We start from the raw sequence: 18,995 nt of genomic DNA, 5'->3' as shown, positions 1-18,995 counted from the left end.
TACATGGTGTTCAGAGAAGGAGAAACCTATTTTTTCCTCATGTTAATCTTCACATCTCATTAGTCTTAAATAGCTTTTGTTGCTTATTGCAAAAAAAAAAAATTTGAATCACTGTGATATACATGTGAAGACATTCGCAGCATAGATCACATAGGCAAGCAATGACAAATGTAAGAGCCAAGAACAAAATCTAGCCTGGGGAACTTGTACTGCTGAGAAGAAGGTTGAAGAGGAAGGAGCAGAAGTCTGTGGCAAGTGGGCAAACCATCTGTTTCAGGCATGGCCCTTGCACCTGGGTGCAGAAGCACTGTCTTTGCTCAGACAGACTCGGGTAGGTTTTGAGATCTGTTCGTGCAGAGTCATGGTAGCTCAAACTTCATACAGTGAAGCCATAACTGTGTCTCTGAGAGCTAGTAAGTTGTTCCCATCGTGTTGGTTTTTATACTTTTTTTTTCTCTGCTCACTTGCTTTGTAACACATAAACTATATGAATTAAAACTTTTATACATTTCTGACTAATTTAACATATTACTAGCTACTTAAGCATATGGCCTCAATAATACTTCCTAGCTGAAATGTTGATTTGGGCATTTAGACCAAAATTTTAATCGGAAATTTTTCTTTGAAAAAAATCTTCTACACTTTTAGTTTTCTTTCAATATTTTACATACTATTTCTTCCTTTGTCTTCTCTTTGTCTTTTTTTTCATTCTTCATTACCCCAGTTGGTGTCAATAAAGGAACTTTTGGTAGGCCAAGCTGAAAGGAAGTGACTTTTTTAATTAAAAAATAGAATCAGTGAAAATTCTTGAAGTCTTTAGAAATGATTGTTTTAGATAATTGCAGGCAGCTTTTCTAATTTAGATTTTAACTGAATATGAAAGTAGAAAAATAACTTGAGCTTTGTTCTTCCTGGCAGCTGAACCTAGAAAAGATGCATCTGCTCACAGTTTGAATGCTAACAGAAGACATTACGTGGATGGACCTTGTGGTTCTGACTTAGCCAGGTAATGTCAGAGAGTCATTGGTACCATTTCACAATGTTCTATATAAAATCAAACACAGTTTTTACTAAATTTTGATGCCTTTTTGTCACGTTCAAGGATTCAGTTACCACATACAGTAACTGGAATTTGGGAGAGCAGAGTCCTGTTGCTGCATGGAGAGCAACAGCTAATGCTTACCACCTGCAGCCCTCTCCCTTGTCTCGCAGGTTTCCACAATAACACAACGAGGTGGAGAGGTAGCACGTGGCCTCTTGTTCCCCTGAGTTTGAATGTGGGGCTGCTGTACACTGCTCCTCTGGGCAGATACCAAAAAAAGAAGAAGAATTTAAAATGCTTTTTTAGCTATTTGTGCCTATTTTAGCTTCAAGAGATCCTCTCTATTTTATGCAACTAAAAGCTTGTCAGAACCGTTTTGCAGTTCGGCGAGGCAGGGCTGAATTACCTACCTAGCCGTGCTGTGCTCTCGGATCAGGATATTCATCGGTAAACAAGCTCGTATTTCTTTATCCACCTTCTCCTGGGGGATTCGTTGAAAGCCCAAGCTTCTGTCAAATCTGCTGCTTTCTATGACATGTAATAGAGTGGCTTAGTACTTAAATTACGTTAATTGTTTACCCACCAGGTATAGAATTGTTTCTGCCATTTCTTCTAAATCTCTAGGAAGATTTTAAACTCCAGGGTATCGTTCCTATAACATAAAATTGAAAATCATATTTGAATTTTGAAGGTGCAGGTCTAACAGTTGTCCGGTTGTGGTTGTAATAGCTGTTCACTAGCCACAGTTTGGGATCCCGGACCAGCTTTCCTTTAATGATCCAATGTTGTACAGTCTGCTGAACACTTAGTTATGTAAATGTCAATTTGGTACAGTGTTACCCAGGACACAGCCTAGCACATAAAGCTTCAAGATGCTTGAAGCTTTGTAAGCTTCAAGATGCATTCAAATCCAAAACCAGCCAGAGTTAGGACATACATTACTGCATATTACAGTCTCGCATTGAGCTACCACATTTAAAAAATTTATTTGGGTTTGCGGTATGAAATGTTCCATAACACAGTAATCCCAAACAGTTACTTAAATGTAGGCATTCAGAGCAGTGAAATAAATGCTTCAGGAAAGAAAAAAGGCTTATAAATACTAGTGTGTGTGTGAAACACTGAGTGAAAAGCTGGGGACAAGAACTCCAAAATCTGGCACGATTATGTTAGCACTCAATATCATGAAGGTCAGATAAAGTAAAATAAATACTTCTGCTATGATGAACTTCTCAGCTACTGTGGCTGTCAAGGATCCAGAACATCTGCTTGACTATGTTTTGTTTGCATTTTTTTGGTGAATACAAATAAAACATTTTTTTCAGTATTGCTTTTACAGTTTTAGAAGCGGTATAAAATGTCCTATTTCCCTTGTGTTTCCTAGCTGATTGTGCTGCTGATAGTAGGCACAAATTGCGTGTTAGGCCACCTTTAATCTTGGTTTTGGCAGAGGAAAGAGCCTTCCAGTGACCTGATGGGAGCAGAGCACATGGGGGTTGTTAACATTACATTATATTTAAAACTTAGGGCCAAAGATTTATTGATTTGTGCATGACCTGACACAGAGGAAAAGGGATAAAATGAGCATTTTGACTGGTTATCTAGTCAGCCCTGCTAATCTTGTTTAGCTTTTTTTTTTTTTTTTTTTTTTTTTTTAGTATTTATGAATTGATACTGACTTTCAAGTGGGGACTAACTTTTCTTGCTATCATTAAATACCATTATTCTGCCTCTCTTTTTCTTTGTGTGAATCTGGAGTGTTTCCCATGTAGACAATTAAGTCACATTAGTGTCAGCTGCTGGGGGAACAAGAAATACGCAAGCATTTGGTGTCTGTTTTGGAAGGGGGTTCCCAAGGCCCTTTGCGCATTGCAGGGCGTTTGCAAGCGGGCAGGGAAGGATTTGGGACTGCATCTCATACACAGAACACCAAAGCAGTGAGGACACTTGTTTTGTGTGGTTTGTGAGCTACTGTTCCCCGATAGAGCCCGTAATGAGCAAAACATCAGTGACTTCAGAAAATTTGTAGAAGTTTTTGGAGGTAGTAAATCCACACCCATTATGTTTAAAAGCAGCAAAGAAATCTGAGCTCCGAGCCACCCTTAAGTGGTAGTAATCACTGTGGCAAAGAGTTTCTTTACATAGAAATAAAATTTTTACATGAATACTGGACAGCAACATGAGAGGAGTCAATCTGTAGCTTTGAATGACTGAGAAAAAAACCCCACAGTTGAAGCCATTGCCAATGAATTTCTCTCTGCTTGCAGAAACGCTGTGAGGGACATAAAATCCCTTTCATGCAGACAGACTTTGCTTTTACCTGTGGGGGTTCCTTGCCCACACAGATGGCTTTGGCCTCCACACTGAGGAGAGGCAGATGGGAAGTTCTGAGAGGAGTTCTCTGAGCTCGTTCGTGGTAGTTGGGCATAGCACGAGTTTTGGGTGACTCGATGGCGCTTCCCTGCGCGGTGTGACACGGCAGGCTGGGGAGGTCGTCTGGGAGGCCTGACCTCCGGCACGGCCTCCGTGCCGCAACGCCCTCGCGAGCAGCGCGGAGCGGGGAGCCGCAGCGGTGCCAGGCCTCAGGTTACCACTGCAGGCTGCCAAAATCCGGCTTTTCTGAGTGGAAACGAAGTGCATAGGTTTATTATTATTATTATTATTATTATTATTATTATTATTATTATTATTCACAGGCTGGGGGATGAAATTTTGAATGGAGGCTTTTCTTGCAAGATCACTTTAGAAACATTGCAGATGTGACTTAAGAATACTGTGTAGGACTGATGAAAGGGGTGACTGCTTGGGAGTGTGCTGTTCATCTCCAAGAACAAAATTCCAAACATAAAAGGATTTAATTCAGCGTGTTTTAAAGTGTGGCTACTTGAAAAGTATTTTTACATATAAATTCATATGTCTCTGTGCATGTATTTTTCTTGTTCTGATCTTGAGGAAGCACCTGGATTAACTGACTGAATTATATGGAAACCTCTTCAGGACTAAAACAGCTAGTCTCTTCAGATTCCTGCTTTGAACAAAAAAAAGCATCTGCTGCAAGTAGAAACAGAGCAAACCTTTGTAGTTACTGTTTCAGTAGTAAATGTATTTGGTTTATTTATAGTTTTGTCTACCACAAAATCTCCTTTATCCGTTTCCAGTGCATATTGCAGTGCGTACGCAAAAGTTTCAGTCTAAGCAACTAGAGACAGAGACACGCGTGAAGAGCTTATGATACTAGCTGCAGTCTCTCAGTTTTGTGGGCAGTAGGAAACACCTCATTTTGTTCATTTATGTTTATTTTGTTGCCAAAATCAAACCTAAAAATGAGAATGTTCCAGTAATAGACTTTCCATGAAATAATAATAATTCAAAACTATAACACCACTCTGTGAAAAAGGCATCCTGGTTTGGTTTTTGTTTCTGTTTACACTGTGTCTAGTTAAAGATGTATCTAGTTAAAACTTTTATTATTAAATTAATATTCTATGAAGAGAGTTAACTCCTCACTCTCCACCCTTTCACAAAAAAAAAAAAATCTGTTTTTGTGTTGGGCGAGGATGCAAAGTCTGGGTGTCCTTTTGTAATGTGGCTTTTGATGTGTTTTACCGTCTCTTGCTTTATAGATTGGAAAGTCCAACTTATGCCCCATCCCATCAACTGCATACACCCCAGCAGCCTTATTCTTCTATTCCAGGTAATAACTTGCAAATGGGTGGAAGGGGAAATGAGATAAGGTATTTTCTTCTGAGTAGATATTTATATTGCTAATATTTCTTCAAGAATTTTGTGTGCCAGTCACTGGAAGAGCCATGCATGAAAGGCCAAAGAATGAGTTCTGTAACTTAGAAAATACACAAATGTGAATTTGTGTTTGTCCTTATGTTGTTTATATTTTTTTCTGTTTTCGTTGTGTGGAACATAGCTTACAACAGTTACTTGTAGTGTAACATATATATATTCAGGTGTAAATTATTTGAAGGATGATGGATATAACGTATGTACAGGATGAAATTCATAAACTCAGTTGGTCAGCTTTTATTCTCAGTATAAATACAGTGAATTAAAATTAGAATTATTTGCCATTGCAGTGCTCCAGGTACTGAAAAAAAACTGATTTATTAAGCCAGCAGATTATGTTAAAATGCTTTTTGAAGTTAGTTACCTTGGCTTGTGTTTTAATTTCACATAGGAGTCATCAGAAGGTCCTCATCAATGTCTTACGTGGATGGATATGTAGGAACATGGCCCAAAGAGAAAAGGTAGGTAATCCCACCATAAGACTTGATTACAAAACAGTAATTATGTGCTGGTCATACACTGTAATAAACTCTGTACCGTTTGGGTTTTCGGGATCCTTTTAACACAAATTCTTGTTAAGTGACTGAGAGAATGAAATAGAGAAAGAAATGGAAAACAGTATCATATTTTAAATTTGTGAATATTTTATCGTAAATCTTGAACTTGAGTTATTTTCTTTATTCTAATCTCATTTAGGTCATCCCTACATGGAGTTTCATTTGACATTTCTTTTGACAAAGAAAAAAGTATTCCAGTATCTACTACAAACAGAGGAATTACTAGATCTGTGAGCAATGAAGGCCTTACACTAAATGTCAACCGTATGCCCAAGCATATTAGAAAAAATCTGTCCTTCAAGCCAGTAAATGGAGAAGAGGAAAATCAAGATATTGAAGAAGAAAAGGACGTGATACCTCATAAAGACACAAAGGCTGTTGCCCCAAATCAAAGAAATGCCAATGAGAGCGGCCACTACAGGTTTCCAAATGGAGCTCTGCAAAACAGGGCAGTTCTGGATGACTTTGGCAATCAGATTGAGACACCAAGCATTGAGGAGGCTTTGCAGATAATTCATGACACTCAAAAATCTCCCCAAGTTATCCAGCAAGACCAAATCACCAATGGCTTTTTTCTTCACAATCAGGAAATGAGTATCTTAAATTCAAATATTAAACCAAATCAGTGTACCCCTGATATAGTTACAGATTCGAAAGGTGCTCTGAGCCCTGTGACTGACAATACAGAAGTAGATACAGGAATCCATGTTCCGTCAGAGGATATCCCAGAGACTATGGACGAGGATTCCTCTTTGAGAGATTATACTGTAAGCATGGATTCTGACATGGAAGAACCATCTAAATTTCTTCAGGATTATGATATACGAGGCAGCAATCACAGAGATCAACTAAGTCCCTGTCCCAGCTCAGTAAGTGCCAAATCACAGGCAGGCAGCAGTGCTTCTTCAAGCTCAGGGGTTAAAATGACTAGCTTTGCAGAGCAGAAATTCAGGAAGCTGAATCACACAGATAGCAGGAGCAGTGGAAGCAGTTCGCAGAAAACCACACCAGAAGGGTCTGAGCTGAATATTCCTCATGTGGTTGCTTGGGCTCATATTCCCGAGGAGACATCTGTTCCTCCGGGAAGAGACACCACGCAGTTACTGGCTTCTGAAATGGTGCATCTTAGGATGAAGTTGGAGGAGAAGAGGCGAGCCATTGAAGCACAGAAGAAAAAAGTTGAAGCTGCATTCACTAAGCAGCGGCAGAAAATGGGGAGGACAGCATTCCTTAATGTTGTGAAAAAGAAAGGTGATGGAGTATCACCTCTCCGAGAAGAAGCAGCAGGAGCTGAAGACGAGAAGGTATTCACTGATAGTAGTCGATTGAAAGAAAAAGAAAGTCAAAAAACAGATGAACAAAGTAGTAAGACTTCAGAAGGAATAAAAGAAAACCCTGAAAGTGCTCACAGCAAATGGTTTAAGTCTCCTGCTACGCCTATGGATTCTGAAAAGCAGTGGAATTTTGCAAGCCCCGCAGAAGAAAATTTTAATGAAGGAGATATCTTAGAATATACAAAATCTATTGAAAAACTGAATTCTTCCCTACACTTCCTACAACAAGAAATGCAACGTCTATCCCTTCAACAAGAGATGCTGATGCAGATGAGAGAGAATCAGGCTTGGGTCATTTCTCCTCCTCAGCCTTCTCCTCAGAAGCAGATTCGGGAGTTTAAATCTTCATCAAGGCAAATGGGAACCCCATCTCCCATTGCATCTTTTGCACAGGATTCTCCTCGCTCTACGCATCAATCACCACAGTCTTCCAACAGGAAGAATGCTTCTTTTTCTGTTAAAATGCAAAGGACTCCTAGGCCAAACGAATTAAAAATAACACCTTTAAATCGGACCTTGACTGCCCCACGCTCTGTGGATAGCCTTCCTCGTTTGAGAAGATTTTCTCCAAGTCAGGTTCCCATTCAAACTAGATCATTCGTTTGCTTTGGAGATGATGGTGAACACATAGATGAACCTCAGTTAAAGGGAAATCTTTTGAAAGAAGTCAAACCTACAGAGGAAGTAGTAAAAGAAGAAGGACCAAAAATTTTGAAACCGTGTGAACAGAAGTTGGAAGAAAAGATTAAGCCTCTTGAATCTAATGTTTCTGAAGTATTAACTCAGCCCATTACAGAAACGGTCTGCCTCACCCCAAATGAAGAGCAACTAAGCCACCCAGTTTTACCAACGACAGCTCCCAAGACAGCTAACTTGATTGAAGTTTCCCTGTCAGATTTGAAGCCACCAGAAAAAGCTGAAGTATCTGTTGAGAAGTATGAAGGTGAGAGTGATAGAGAACAATTTGAGGATGACCAGAAAGTGTGTTGTGGATTCTTTTTTAAGGTAAGCAAATTAAGTGGATATTTCTTTGCTACACAATTTTCTTTGAAAGGGAACTTGTTAATTCAGATACGGCTTTTCAGTTAGGACTTTCCATTGAAGTCAAAGCAGCTGGTTCCATCATTCTGAAATCGCGAGCATATCTTTTGCCCTTGTCATTGTAAGAGCGGCCAGATTTGACCGCAGTGCAGTCCCAAGCGTGCCAGAGCCCCCCTTGCCATTTGTAGCTGTGCAGGAGCACTTGGCAGTTTTGATAAGTAAGATGCTTGCTGAATGTAGATTGATTTTTAATGTGTTAGTGCCCTCACATCCTCTCCCTCACCTTCCCATCTCACCCCCTGGAATTGAATGGAAGCATGTAAAGTACAAATTTCGATATAAGCTTGTAGGGAACTTTGTGTGTATTGAATGTCTTGGAATTGCACTCTCTCCCTCTTTCGGCTAGCTGAAGGACTGCACTCCTCTAAGACTCCTTTTTGAAGTTGGTGTTTGAGAACACTCCCTATTGCCTTATTAAATAGTTGTAGGCAGGCTTTTAACTATAATATATATTGTGAGAGAGTAGTGTGGACACTGAAAGCCATTGAGATGCTGATTTTCCATCATAGAATACCCTGAAATCTTGCATTGCATATCTGAGATGTGGCTGTTTGTCCCAAGAGTGTTCCTCAACATAACAAAACTCCAGGCTTGATCAGCACAGGTTACTCGTGCTGCATAGTTGCTGTGTTTCATGATGAGTTTCCACCATGCCCAGACATGTGGAACCTTCTGAAGCTAAGTGCAGGAATGTGGGATCTGATTTTGAGCTAGAATATTTCACCCAGCTAGTTTTCATATCAGTGTTAACTTTTATGCTTGACTTAGGAAGGAAAAACTCCTTAATTAAAAGTTTTAATAGTCTTAATAGACATCTTATAAGTTTATTTCAAATACTGTAGAAGTGTTTTAGTATATTGCAACTCAGTCTACGGAATTAAGCTTCTAGTGACTTAGCATCATCAGTTGCTGAACTCAAAGATCTTAATATTTTTGTGTCTTTTTCTCCAAAACCTGTTGCTGCTAGGATGATCAAAAGGCAGAAAATGACATGGCAATGAAACGAGCAGCGCTACTGGAGAAGCGTTTGAGAAGAGAGAGAGAGACGCTGCTTCGAAAGCAGCAGCTGGAAGCAGAGCTAGAGCATAAGAAGGAAGAGACGAGGTGAAATTAACCACATGTCTTGATCCGAATGATCAGTAACAGTGAACATAAAAATGCAGGCATTTTTACGCTCTAGTTCAAATTGTAACTTCCCTGTCAGCACACTCTTCCCTGTAGACTCTCGTTATTCCTCGAACCAGATGCACTAAGGAGCGTGGCTGAAGGCAGGTGCCAGCTGGTGCTGTGAGATCAGCAGGTGGCATCAGCCTGTTGCTCAGCCTCCACATCAGCCCTGCTGGCTTCAGTGAAACTCCTCTGAGCACCACTCATACCTGTGCTGCATATTCTGAGGGGGGGTTTATCACTCTGGGCTTCTTTGTGCACAGAGTACCCCTCTGCTAATAAAGGTGGCATTGTTTTTTATAGTAACATCATCCCAGACTTTATCTGAAAAGACCCCTTACTGATGTCTGAGAACTGTAAAGTTCCAAAAATGTAGTGCCTGCTGGTAATGCGATAGTCAGAACTTGGAAAGTTTCTACCATTTCATTTATTTGTTTATCTATTTAGACGCAAAACAGAAGAAGAACGTCAGAAGAAGGAGGATGAACGAGCACGGAGAGAATTTATTAAGCAAGAATATATGAGAAGGAAACAGCTAAAGCTTATGGAAGATATGGATACAGTCATAAAGCCACGTTCCCTCTCAATCAAACAAAAAAAGCCACGTCCAAAATCTATTCATAGAGATCATATTGAATCACCAAAAACACCAGTCAAAGGTCCACCAGGTAACAAATATTAATGTGGAAAGAGTCTGTTCATGCTAAAACACCAGCTTGTTTTTTGATACTAACAAGCACATGCATTTATTAGTGTCTTGTGCTAAACTGAAGCTGCATGTGACCAAATTGGAAAGTAAAATTTGTAACTAGAAAAGATGAATGTCACTTATGTGTTATGCTTGCATGCATATATATGAACAGACCAAAAGCTTAACTGTATGAAAACCTAGCAGAAGCATGAACATACGTGACTTAAGTTTCATAGACACTCATGTATTCTTCACAGTCACTAATCTCTTCTTGCACCTATAGAGCTAAGAATGAATAACACTTGGGAGATAAGACATTGATAAATAAAATGGTTGACCCTAAGGTAAGAGTACTTAAGCTCCTGTGTGCTATAAACAGAATTAGAATAGAAAAGTTATCTTTATACTTTTGTGTCTTTCACTCACCTACTGCACGTATAGCTAAGACCCTAGCAGTGGTAATCTGGAAAAAAGATAGCCTTCTGTTAGATATGAAATAGCTGTTGGACCACTTGGAAGAAGTACTGCCCATTCACAACTAGAAGAAAGTAACCAGGCTGCTCACTTGATCCCTTATAGCATCATAGAGCCTTGTTATTTTGCTGCCTTTCTTCTAGCTGCTTCCCTCTGTCTTCCCGTGTAATTTAAAATATTCCCCTGCTGCATTCCCAGAATCTGTTCCAAGCTTTAAATTAAGTCCCTTATAATTAGCTGTGTTTTATGGGGGCTTTTATACTTTGTTTGCATTCTTTGATTTGCATAGTGCCCATATTTCTGTGTCCGTGCCTCACATTAATGCTTAGTCCCGGACTATCCCGGCTTGCTGCATTTGTTTAATTGGCTGGGTGTCTGCAAGTGTTTACAGGAAATGCACCACATATGCATGCAGGTATACCATATATGAGAGTCTCATGTAAAAGCTCTTACCAACTTTCTGATGCTGGTGTTGGGGCTAGTGAACAGACTCTGCCACTCGCATAGGTTTTTATAAACTTTAACTTTGTTTTTATCCAGGTTCACAGCTTTATCGTGTCTTTTCAGTATCTAGTCTTTCCTTGGCATCGCTGAATACAGGGGACAATGAGAGTGTGCAGTCAGGCAAGAGAACACCAAGGTAGGTAAATCCACAAGGTACATTTAACTTAATAAAATTTGCTAATCATCTACCTAAAGCTGGCAGGGATTTTAAAAGAGGCGATGTGTATATTTTGTATCCCAACCAGAAGTAAGTTTTCCTGATCTTCAGACATTGATTGTTTCCACTGTAAGGCATTAGGAACTGAGCCACAGTCATTTGTTTCACAAATTCCACTGAGTAAACCAGTTGGGCAGCTATAAATGAGGTCAAAACAAAATGCTGTTCACACAGGCTCTTTAATTTGCCTGCTTGCATTTAGGTCTCATCTTGTTGGTATTTTATTAACACCTGAATGCAGTTACCTAACTTGTTTTTCTCTTATTTAACATAGTAAATTTTTTGCCCTTTTTTTTTTTTTTTTTTTAAATATTCTTTGGCCCTGAAGCAGTGGTTTAGGAAACTGTGAAGTGTTTGCTTAGGGCTTTGGCCTAATCCTAACAGACAAATTTATTTATTTTATACCTGAAAGTAAGATTACATTAAATACAACAGCAATAAAACACAATAAATTATGTAAGATTATGTAACAAAAAAAAAATTCTTTATCTTACATACAAAATCTATATTGTAATTCAGAGTGAAAAATTGATGATTTCCATTTAATTATTTAAATATATTCAGAGAAATACTAATTCTTCTTTAAAAAATGAAAGAGGGAGGACAAAATAAGAAGAGGGATTTGGAGTACTATATGTTCCTGTATCACATAGGATGTTTTCATGTTTACTATGCATTATGCATCGATTCTGACAGCGCTGCAGCTATTTTCAATTGGCCTGTCAATTTCCTTGGTATCTTGGGAGCTGACTTTCTAGTTATTACTTTTAAAACTAATAAAAATGATCCAAATATGCTTGTACATCTTGGCATCATTTAAAATGATCAGTTGTGATTAAAAGGGGGATTTTCTAATTTTTAAAAAATTATAAACATTATAAAATTAACTAAAAAGGCTGAAATTAAGAAAGTAGGAAGAATTTTCTGTGTATTTCCAAACTTGCACTTTTGCCCTTTCCTCATGTGAGAATTTCTTTTTTGATAATCATACTGAGTGAATTTCAGTGACACAGAAAATGTTAAATATAGTATAAATGGAACTTCAAGCTATTGCTGATTTTTCTGGAAGTTACTTGGGCGTGCAGAGAAATGTCATCATAACATCACTTTCTTCCCCATTTCAGACTCAGGAAAGCCTCCATTCTAAGATGAGAATTTGACCAACATACATTGTTAGGATTCTTTCTATCAGATACAGATCAAAAATTATTGACATTGGCCTCATCTAAGTAGCTTCTGTCACCACACAAAATGCTTTATACAGAAGATGAACCGTTATCCCTGAACTTCTGTAAAGACTGTGTATTTAAGTTTGCAGTCCACAATTCAAATCACAATGTATCACTTAAATACACTGTGTTCTCTTTTAATGTTAGAAGACTTCTCTTCTGAAGAAAATGTGAGTTTTTTAAAATAGATTCTCAAATTGATATTTAGGTCTGAGTCTGTGGAAGGGTTCTTATCTCCAAGTCGCTGTGGCAGTCGCAATGGGGAAAAGGATTGGGAGAATGCGTCTACAACATCTTCAGTTGCCTCTGCTACAGAATACACAGGTTGGTGACAAGAGATTTCCGATAAGTACCTGCTCTTAGTGGCTCTGCAAGTCCAAAGTTTTTATCTATCAGCAGGTGGATGCCTAAAACTTCATGAGAGTTTCATTAGAAATGTTTGTCTCCTCTAATACAGATGCTAGTAATACAGTTTTAAAATTTTATATCCAAAATAAAAGTACTTATTGACTGGTATTTATAGTAGGTGAATGTATGTTGTGTGTAAAATAACAAGGATATACTGCAGTTAGGCTGCAAAACAACAAACAGGCTTCCAAGTAAATCTTTCTATTTCAGTATTCTCTCTAGCAAAGCAAGAAGAGCTGAAATTTAATCTTGGTTTAGAAAAGAATTAGAAAAAAAAAAGAGATTGCTTTGATTGGCCTGCATTATTTTGTGGTGCTTATTTTTAAATGGGGCAACATGCAATTCTTAGGAATTCAACAGAATGCTTCTAATGGTTTTTAATGTCTTCACATTGTCGATCAGATTTCATGCAGCCTCTTTTTGTTCACTCTAGCCTTATTTCCCAAAGCATAAAGAATTTGAGTCACAAACCATTATTTAATAAATTTAAACTTACCGGTTATGTTCCTTTCTAAAGTTCAGAATTGGTATTGAGGTGCCTTACTACCAACCCCTCTCTTCACCAAGGTGTTGACGCAGGTATACCTAAACCTTTTAGAAACACAGAACATTTTGCTGTTCACAGAAAGGGTTCTCGGACCTGAGCTGTGTTAAGCAAGACTGTCCAATAATTGTAATTTGATAATGAAGGATTTTTTTAAGCAAAGCTGTTACTAGCTGAAAGGATCTGAGGTTTCCTTGTTGACCATTACAGGGAAATAACTTTAGGCCTAATCATTTGATACAGAAATAACAAAGGAGGGGCATTTCACTCGTCTGTGAAATTTGTGGTTTCTAGCTTAATTCTATTCAATACCTGGCTTTATATTTTTTTTTTCATGCAAAGTGCTTCACAGCAATTAAAATCACTCTCTGTTGATATATTAATTTAATTAATCTGACATTCCTCTTCAATAGGACCAAAGCTCTTCAAAGAACCCAGTGCTAAATCCAATAAGTATATAATTCAGAATGCTCTGGCACATTGCTGCTTGGCTGGAAAAGTAAATGAAGGTCAAAAGAAGAAGATATTGGAGGTAAGGGTATTTTTCCCTAAAAGCATAAATGCCTAAATCAAACCACATTTTCTAAGATACTAGAAAGACATGCAAGTATAAATAGAAATATTGAAAGGAATATTCTTCTGGGATTGTCACCTCTTACTAAAAGGCTTGAGTAACCTCTGTGACCTGGTTCCTCTGTGGATTGAAAGATTTGTCAGTACTCTAGAAACACAGTTACCACATTATGTTCGCAGCTCAGGAAGCTGAATTGACAGACATGTTAAATGATAGTTACTCCGTGTTTAATATGGATACTTCAACATGAAGATTTTTATAGTTTGTCCCCAAGTGATCCTAGTAGTAGGCTGCTATGCTCTGTGTTTATGAACAGAAATGCATACCTCAGGCTTTTCTGCTGTTTACAAACAGTAGAATTCTTATTCTGGACTTACTGCTCCAGAAAGGAGATTTCCAGCCTTTTCTCTTATACTGGTACATGGTTTTAAAGGCTAGAACATGCAAAAGGAATAGGCAGGAGCTTGAGGATAAGAAATGGGACTTTCATCATCTGAGACGAACTTGACAGATTAAATAGGTCAAAGAACACAGGTGTTTGGAACATGTATTTATTTCTGGAGCCAATTTCATCACAGTATTTCTGCCCTTTTGACTGTTCTCATTCCTCTGGCTTTGTGTCTGGATGCTGCCTTCTTTCTCTCCAGGTGCTTTTCAGAAATGACAAGTGAGGCACTGAGACTCTTTCAGGTCCAGTGAGTGGGAATATAAAAACTCCCAGAAACCCCAGGAAAGAACAGCTATAAAAAGGTCGTGCTTAACTCTAGGATGCAGCATCTTCACTTGCCTGAAGTTTTGTGTGTTCAGGGCATGTGTCCCCTAGAAGCTACATAGGGATGGAACAGATAAAGAACCTTTGCTTAATACACTTCAACTGTCTTTACAGTTTGCCCAAACCTGAAAGGAATCAGAGATGATAGAAAACCCTGGAGGATCACAAACTAGAGGGTCTTTTAGACATCCAGACATGTATAAAGTCCCTTTTCCAAAACTTAAAATTAGACTTGTTTGATGAAATGACTGTAACACTTCTAATGTGGGCAAAGAAAAAAATCCTTTAGGATGTCTATTCCTTAGGAATAGCTGAAATTATCTGAATAAGGTTTTGCCTGAGAAAGATGCCTTTTGTGTTAAAATTCAAATAGTTGAAGCAGAGCAAATGGTAATGATGAAAATAAAGTCTTCTAATGAAAAATGTTAGGTATACTGAGCAGCCCTGACAGAAAAAAGAAATCAAAGTGAAAAGTCAAAAATTTTGAATGTTTTTTTAATTACAATGCAAAATTCATATTGTGAATCTTTTCTTTCTCTCTTTCTTTTCAAGGAAATGGAAAAATCCGATGCCAATAATTTCTTAATTCTGTTCCGGGATTCAGGCTGCCAGTTCAGATCTTTATATACCTACTGCCCTGATACTGAGGAAATCAGTAAATTGACAGGGATAGGTCCCAAATCTATCACGAAGAAAATGATAGAAGGACTTTATAAATACAACTCTGACAGGAAGCAGTTTAGCCACATACCTGCTAAAACTTTGTCTGCCAGTGTCGACGCAATTACCATTCACAGCCATTTGTGGCAAACCAAGAGACCAGTAACGCCTAAGAAACTTTTACCCACCAAGGCATAGTAGATGGGAACAATTTTGGCTTCAGACAACTATGATAAACTTGCACTTCATCTTTACTGCCTATAGAATATAGATTTCTAGTTGCCAACAAGACTCTTAAAACTGGACACCAAGTTGTATTATCATGCCCAACTGGAATGTAAACACATTATTTAGGAGTACAGAAGATTATGGCTTAGGTGATACTTACAAGTGATTTTGGAAATGTTTGACTTGTGTGGAGATTTTTATGTGCTAATACAATATATAGAGTATATTTGCTCTGTATTTTGATTAGATACACTGAAGCACTGAATGTTCATCTTTAGTGACTCAAACTACATAATTTTTTTTACATCTGTTGCCTTATACGTTTGTACTTGTGCTTGTCTTGAAATATTTTTCTTTCACTAAAGAAACACTTCTTAATATCCTCGACACCATGGAACTTTACATACTGACTCTTATGGAGAAGACTGAATGGTAAGTTATATGTCACTGAAGAACAGCTGAAGGAGTCTGTTTTGCAAAATCCCTATTGTATGCTGTAGTAAAATCAAGATTCATTCCCTGAATATTTCTAATTCCATTTCAATTAGACAATACTGATTTGCCTGTAGACTAACCAGTGAAGTAAAAATCTTTGAGTTGCCTAGAGAGAAGTATCCCTCAAATGAATTGTTTAACAACTCAAGGTATAGAGTTATTCCTGTTTTAATAAGTTACCATCTGGAATGTAATGATTGACCATGTGCTGGCCCATAATCCCATTAAAATACAAAGAAAAAAAATGTTTGTTAGATCTCTTAAACAGTTTAAGCAGATATGTATTATTTTTCAGTGTTCCAGATAAAGAATGAATTTACGGTGAGTTCCTGCTTTGCTACAGAAGGAATAGAAACACTAAAACTTTCAGAGCTAGATCCCTGATGCCTGCCTGACAGAACACTAAAAATATTGAGAAGAAATCACATAATTCACTAAGTCATAGACCTTCAGAAGTTGTCACTAATTCCCATTGATTTTAAGATCTAGGCCGCTCTCTGTTCTTCTGCCTTCAGATCTGCCATCTCAGACTAAAGCAATTTTCCAGGGAATAGACATCTGATAAGAGATTTCTGTAGGTCTAAGTAAATGACTTCCTTGACACACAGTAACAGATGATGTCTTGTGATGCTTGTTAGTTTAAAATCCATGTGGCAAAAAGCCTGAATGACATTTCAAAAATATATAACCATTTACAAAAATACACTTGGAGCGTACTTCAGTATTATTTACAAAGGGCTGCATTTTATTCCAAAACAGTGTTTTATTATTTTATAGATCACTATTCTGTTTCAGTGGGTTTTTTTCTAATTTGCTTTTAACACACAGCACTGTTCTGGGAAAAAAAAAAAAAAAAAAAAAAAGCTACAAACTTGAAGCCTCCCCTAAATCTGTGGCTATTTTGTTGATGTACAGTGGAGGATTGGTTGGGGGAAAAATCTCATTCTCAGGAAAAGACTTGAATGCTTTGTGATTCTGTTCCGTTTTGCTGTTGTGACAACTACATAAACATAAGACAGTATTGTACTATAAGTATCTAGTCTGTTCTGCTTCATGGGGAGTAGAGACTAAAGCTATGTTCAAATTTCTCTCATTAAACTGCTTTGAGAGAAATAAAGCCTCACTACTATGATGTGCTGATTTAGTTACATAAAGATGCACAGGAATGAGATGTCATTAAACAGTTTAGAACAGTACTTTTAAAATTATTATAAGGCCTTAGGCATCAATGCATCTGAGTTAGAAACATTTTCTCAAAAAATCCTGTCAGTTTTACTGTAATTTATGTTATACTTATGTATATTTGTTAAAACTGTAAAAAAAGAAAAAAAAAAGAAAAAACACTTTAAAATACATGTTTAATATGTATGTGGCTCAAAACTATTTGTGGTTAGCTGATTCCTACTGCTTGCATGTATATGACCAGGATATGTAACTCTTATATTTCAAGTGTATACATATTGTGTATATAGTATATAAATATTATTATATAAGGGGGAAAGAGGGTTTGCACATTCTGCCTGTTAGACAGCTCCTTGCAAATACGGTTGTAGGAATATCTTGAATAACCATATGAAATTGTGTATAATATGTAGTGGTTCAAGAAAGCAGAAGGTTGGGATCAACTGATGTGTATACAGTGAATAACTTCGAGAGAGTTTTTATCATGGGAGGCTTTTTCTTTCTAAATCCTGTGCTGTGATTTAACTGACGATTTGCAACACCATCAAGACACACATATAATCTAAGTGAACTTAAATACAGGATGGAGTATTTCTTTGAATGCTATTAACTGTATCTGAATGTATCATGAAATTTACATTTGTCAACAGGCTAAAGAGCTGTGCAGTGTTGAAAAGTGGAATGTCAACAATGCAGTCCAAGTTCATTGCTCGCAGTATAAAGTTTTACTGAATGCAGGAAAAGTAAAACTAGATACACTTTTCCTTTTTAAGCCTGCAATTTTTCTATTTACAGTGGATCTTTGGTTGAGATCATGTTTAAAAAAGAAAAAAAAAAAAAAAGAGAGAAAAAAAAAAAAGCTTTCCATAAAGGCCAGTATTTATAACTGACCTTATCAGAACACACTGGTGCTTTCATCAGGGGTATTATTATTGTTGCTACAACTGAATTGCCAAACTTTCATCCTAGTTTTTGGAGCAAAATTTCAGATTCTAACAGTCATGATAGCTACTGATTTTTTTTTCTTTTTTTTTTTTTGGTATGACTGTTAGTTTTTATTATTTGGCTGTTTAAAGCCAAATTCAGCTATTTAATTATGATTTAATGGGCACTGTTAAAAAAATGTACAGTGTATTGTGTGCTTACTTGTCCACTTCTATGGAGCATAGCTTCCATATTTTTTCAAATGCTGTGCTGTAAAATATTGTCATTGCTACTTACGTGGTACAGTGTAGATTTTTCCTTTCATTTAAATAAAAGCATGGCACCAAAAACTACCTAATTTGTTCTCTTGTTTTCATCTAAATATAAATAGGAATTATAAAAAGTTTAGCTATATATTTAAAAGTTTTTTTCCCTTACTATATTGCAGCAATTTTAGGGAATGCGCACATTTTTTATTTCTCTTCTGGTTCCCCATTGTCTTTGTGTTACTGTCTTTCCCAGAGAATTTTGCTTTCACATACTATCAAGTATAGACTATTAAAGAACTGGACTTCACATTTCATTCTCAAAGGAAAAATAGAGTTACCCTTTTCTCTTCAAAAGTGAGTTTCACAGTTGCAAGCCAGCTGATAAACTCCTGAACTTGGATTTATTTCCATTGTTTCAAAAAACATATAAACATGCTGCAACATACAATACATATCAATGCAAAAATATTGCTTCAGATGGGCAGGTTTTCAAGATGAACTGTTATCTGTACTGAGACAACTAATAAAGAAAAGGCCTTTCATGGAATAAACTGTGATACAATTTTGAACAAAAATAGTATCCAAATAAGGTCTTTTTTCTAGATACGCATTTTTCTCTGTCTGATTTATGTCTCTTTTGGACTTTTGCATTGTCCTGCCAGACTGCAGAGCAAGAGGACATGGCATCACTGCAGTGCTGGCAGCCAGAATGAATTCTTGGGCCAGCACAAACGAGATCACCGAAGTTTAGAGCTACTCAAAGGGCAGGTTCAGTACTACAGCACCTCTGGCATTAGGGCTTTTAGTAGTGAGTTGAAAATTAAT

The 18,995-nt window shown here is 37.4% G+C and overlaps 1 protein-coding gene across 4 annotated transcripts in view; it reads left to right on the top strand.

Annotated features, from left to right (window-relative positions):
* Nucleotides 1–15,820, top strand: part of CAMSAP2 (calmodulin regulated spectrin associated protein family member 2) — a 68,700-nt gene extending 52,880 nt beyond the window's left edge. For 2 of the 4 annotated variants that reach the window (XM_088524371.1, XM_010216202.2), the window contains 10 exons: nucleotides 919–1,006; nucleotides 4,666–4,736; nucleotides 5,232–5,301; nucleotides 5,537–7,736; nucleotides 8,800–8,936; nucleotides 9,447–9,667; nucleotides 10,732–10,804; nucleotides 12,323–12,438; nucleotides 13,480–13,598; nucleotides 14,965–15,820. In XM_088524371.1, the coding sequence (XP_088380497.1) occupies nucleotides 919–1,006; nucleotides 4,666–4,736; nucleotides 5,232–5,301; nucleotides 5,537–7,736; nucleotides 8,800–8,936; nucleotides 9,447–9,667; nucleotides 10,732–10,804; nucleotides 12,323–12,438; nucleotides 13,480–13,598; nucleotides 14,965–15,270 (3,401 nt within the window). In that variant the 3' untranslated portion in view covers nucleotides 15,271–15,820. Of the gene's footprint in view, nucleotides 1–918; nucleotides 1,007–4,665; nucleotides 4,737–5,231; nucleotides 5,302–5,536; nucleotides 7,737–8,799; nucleotides 8,937–9,446; nucleotides 9,668–10,704; nucleotides 10,805–12,322; nucleotides 12,439–13,479; nucleotides 13,599–14,964 lie in introns of all 4 variants that reach the window. The other 2 variants (XM_088524370.1, XM_088524369.1) reach the window with 1 other exon arrangement.
* Nucleotides 15,821–18,995: the final 3,175 nt, after the last annotated feature.

This window comes from Tinamus guttatus, unplaced genomic scaffold (assembly GCF_059628265.1).
Source record: "Tinamus guttatus ecotype Peru unplaced genomic scaffold, ASM5962826v1 Tinamus_guttatus_pri_ptg000211l, whole genome shotgun sequence".
Taxonomy (NCBI): Eukaryota; Metazoa; Chordata; class Aves; order Tinamiformes; family Tinamidae; genus Tinamus; species Tinamus guttatus.
Note: the sequence above shows the minus strand (reverse complement) of the source record. Positions and strands in the feature narration are given on the sequence as shown.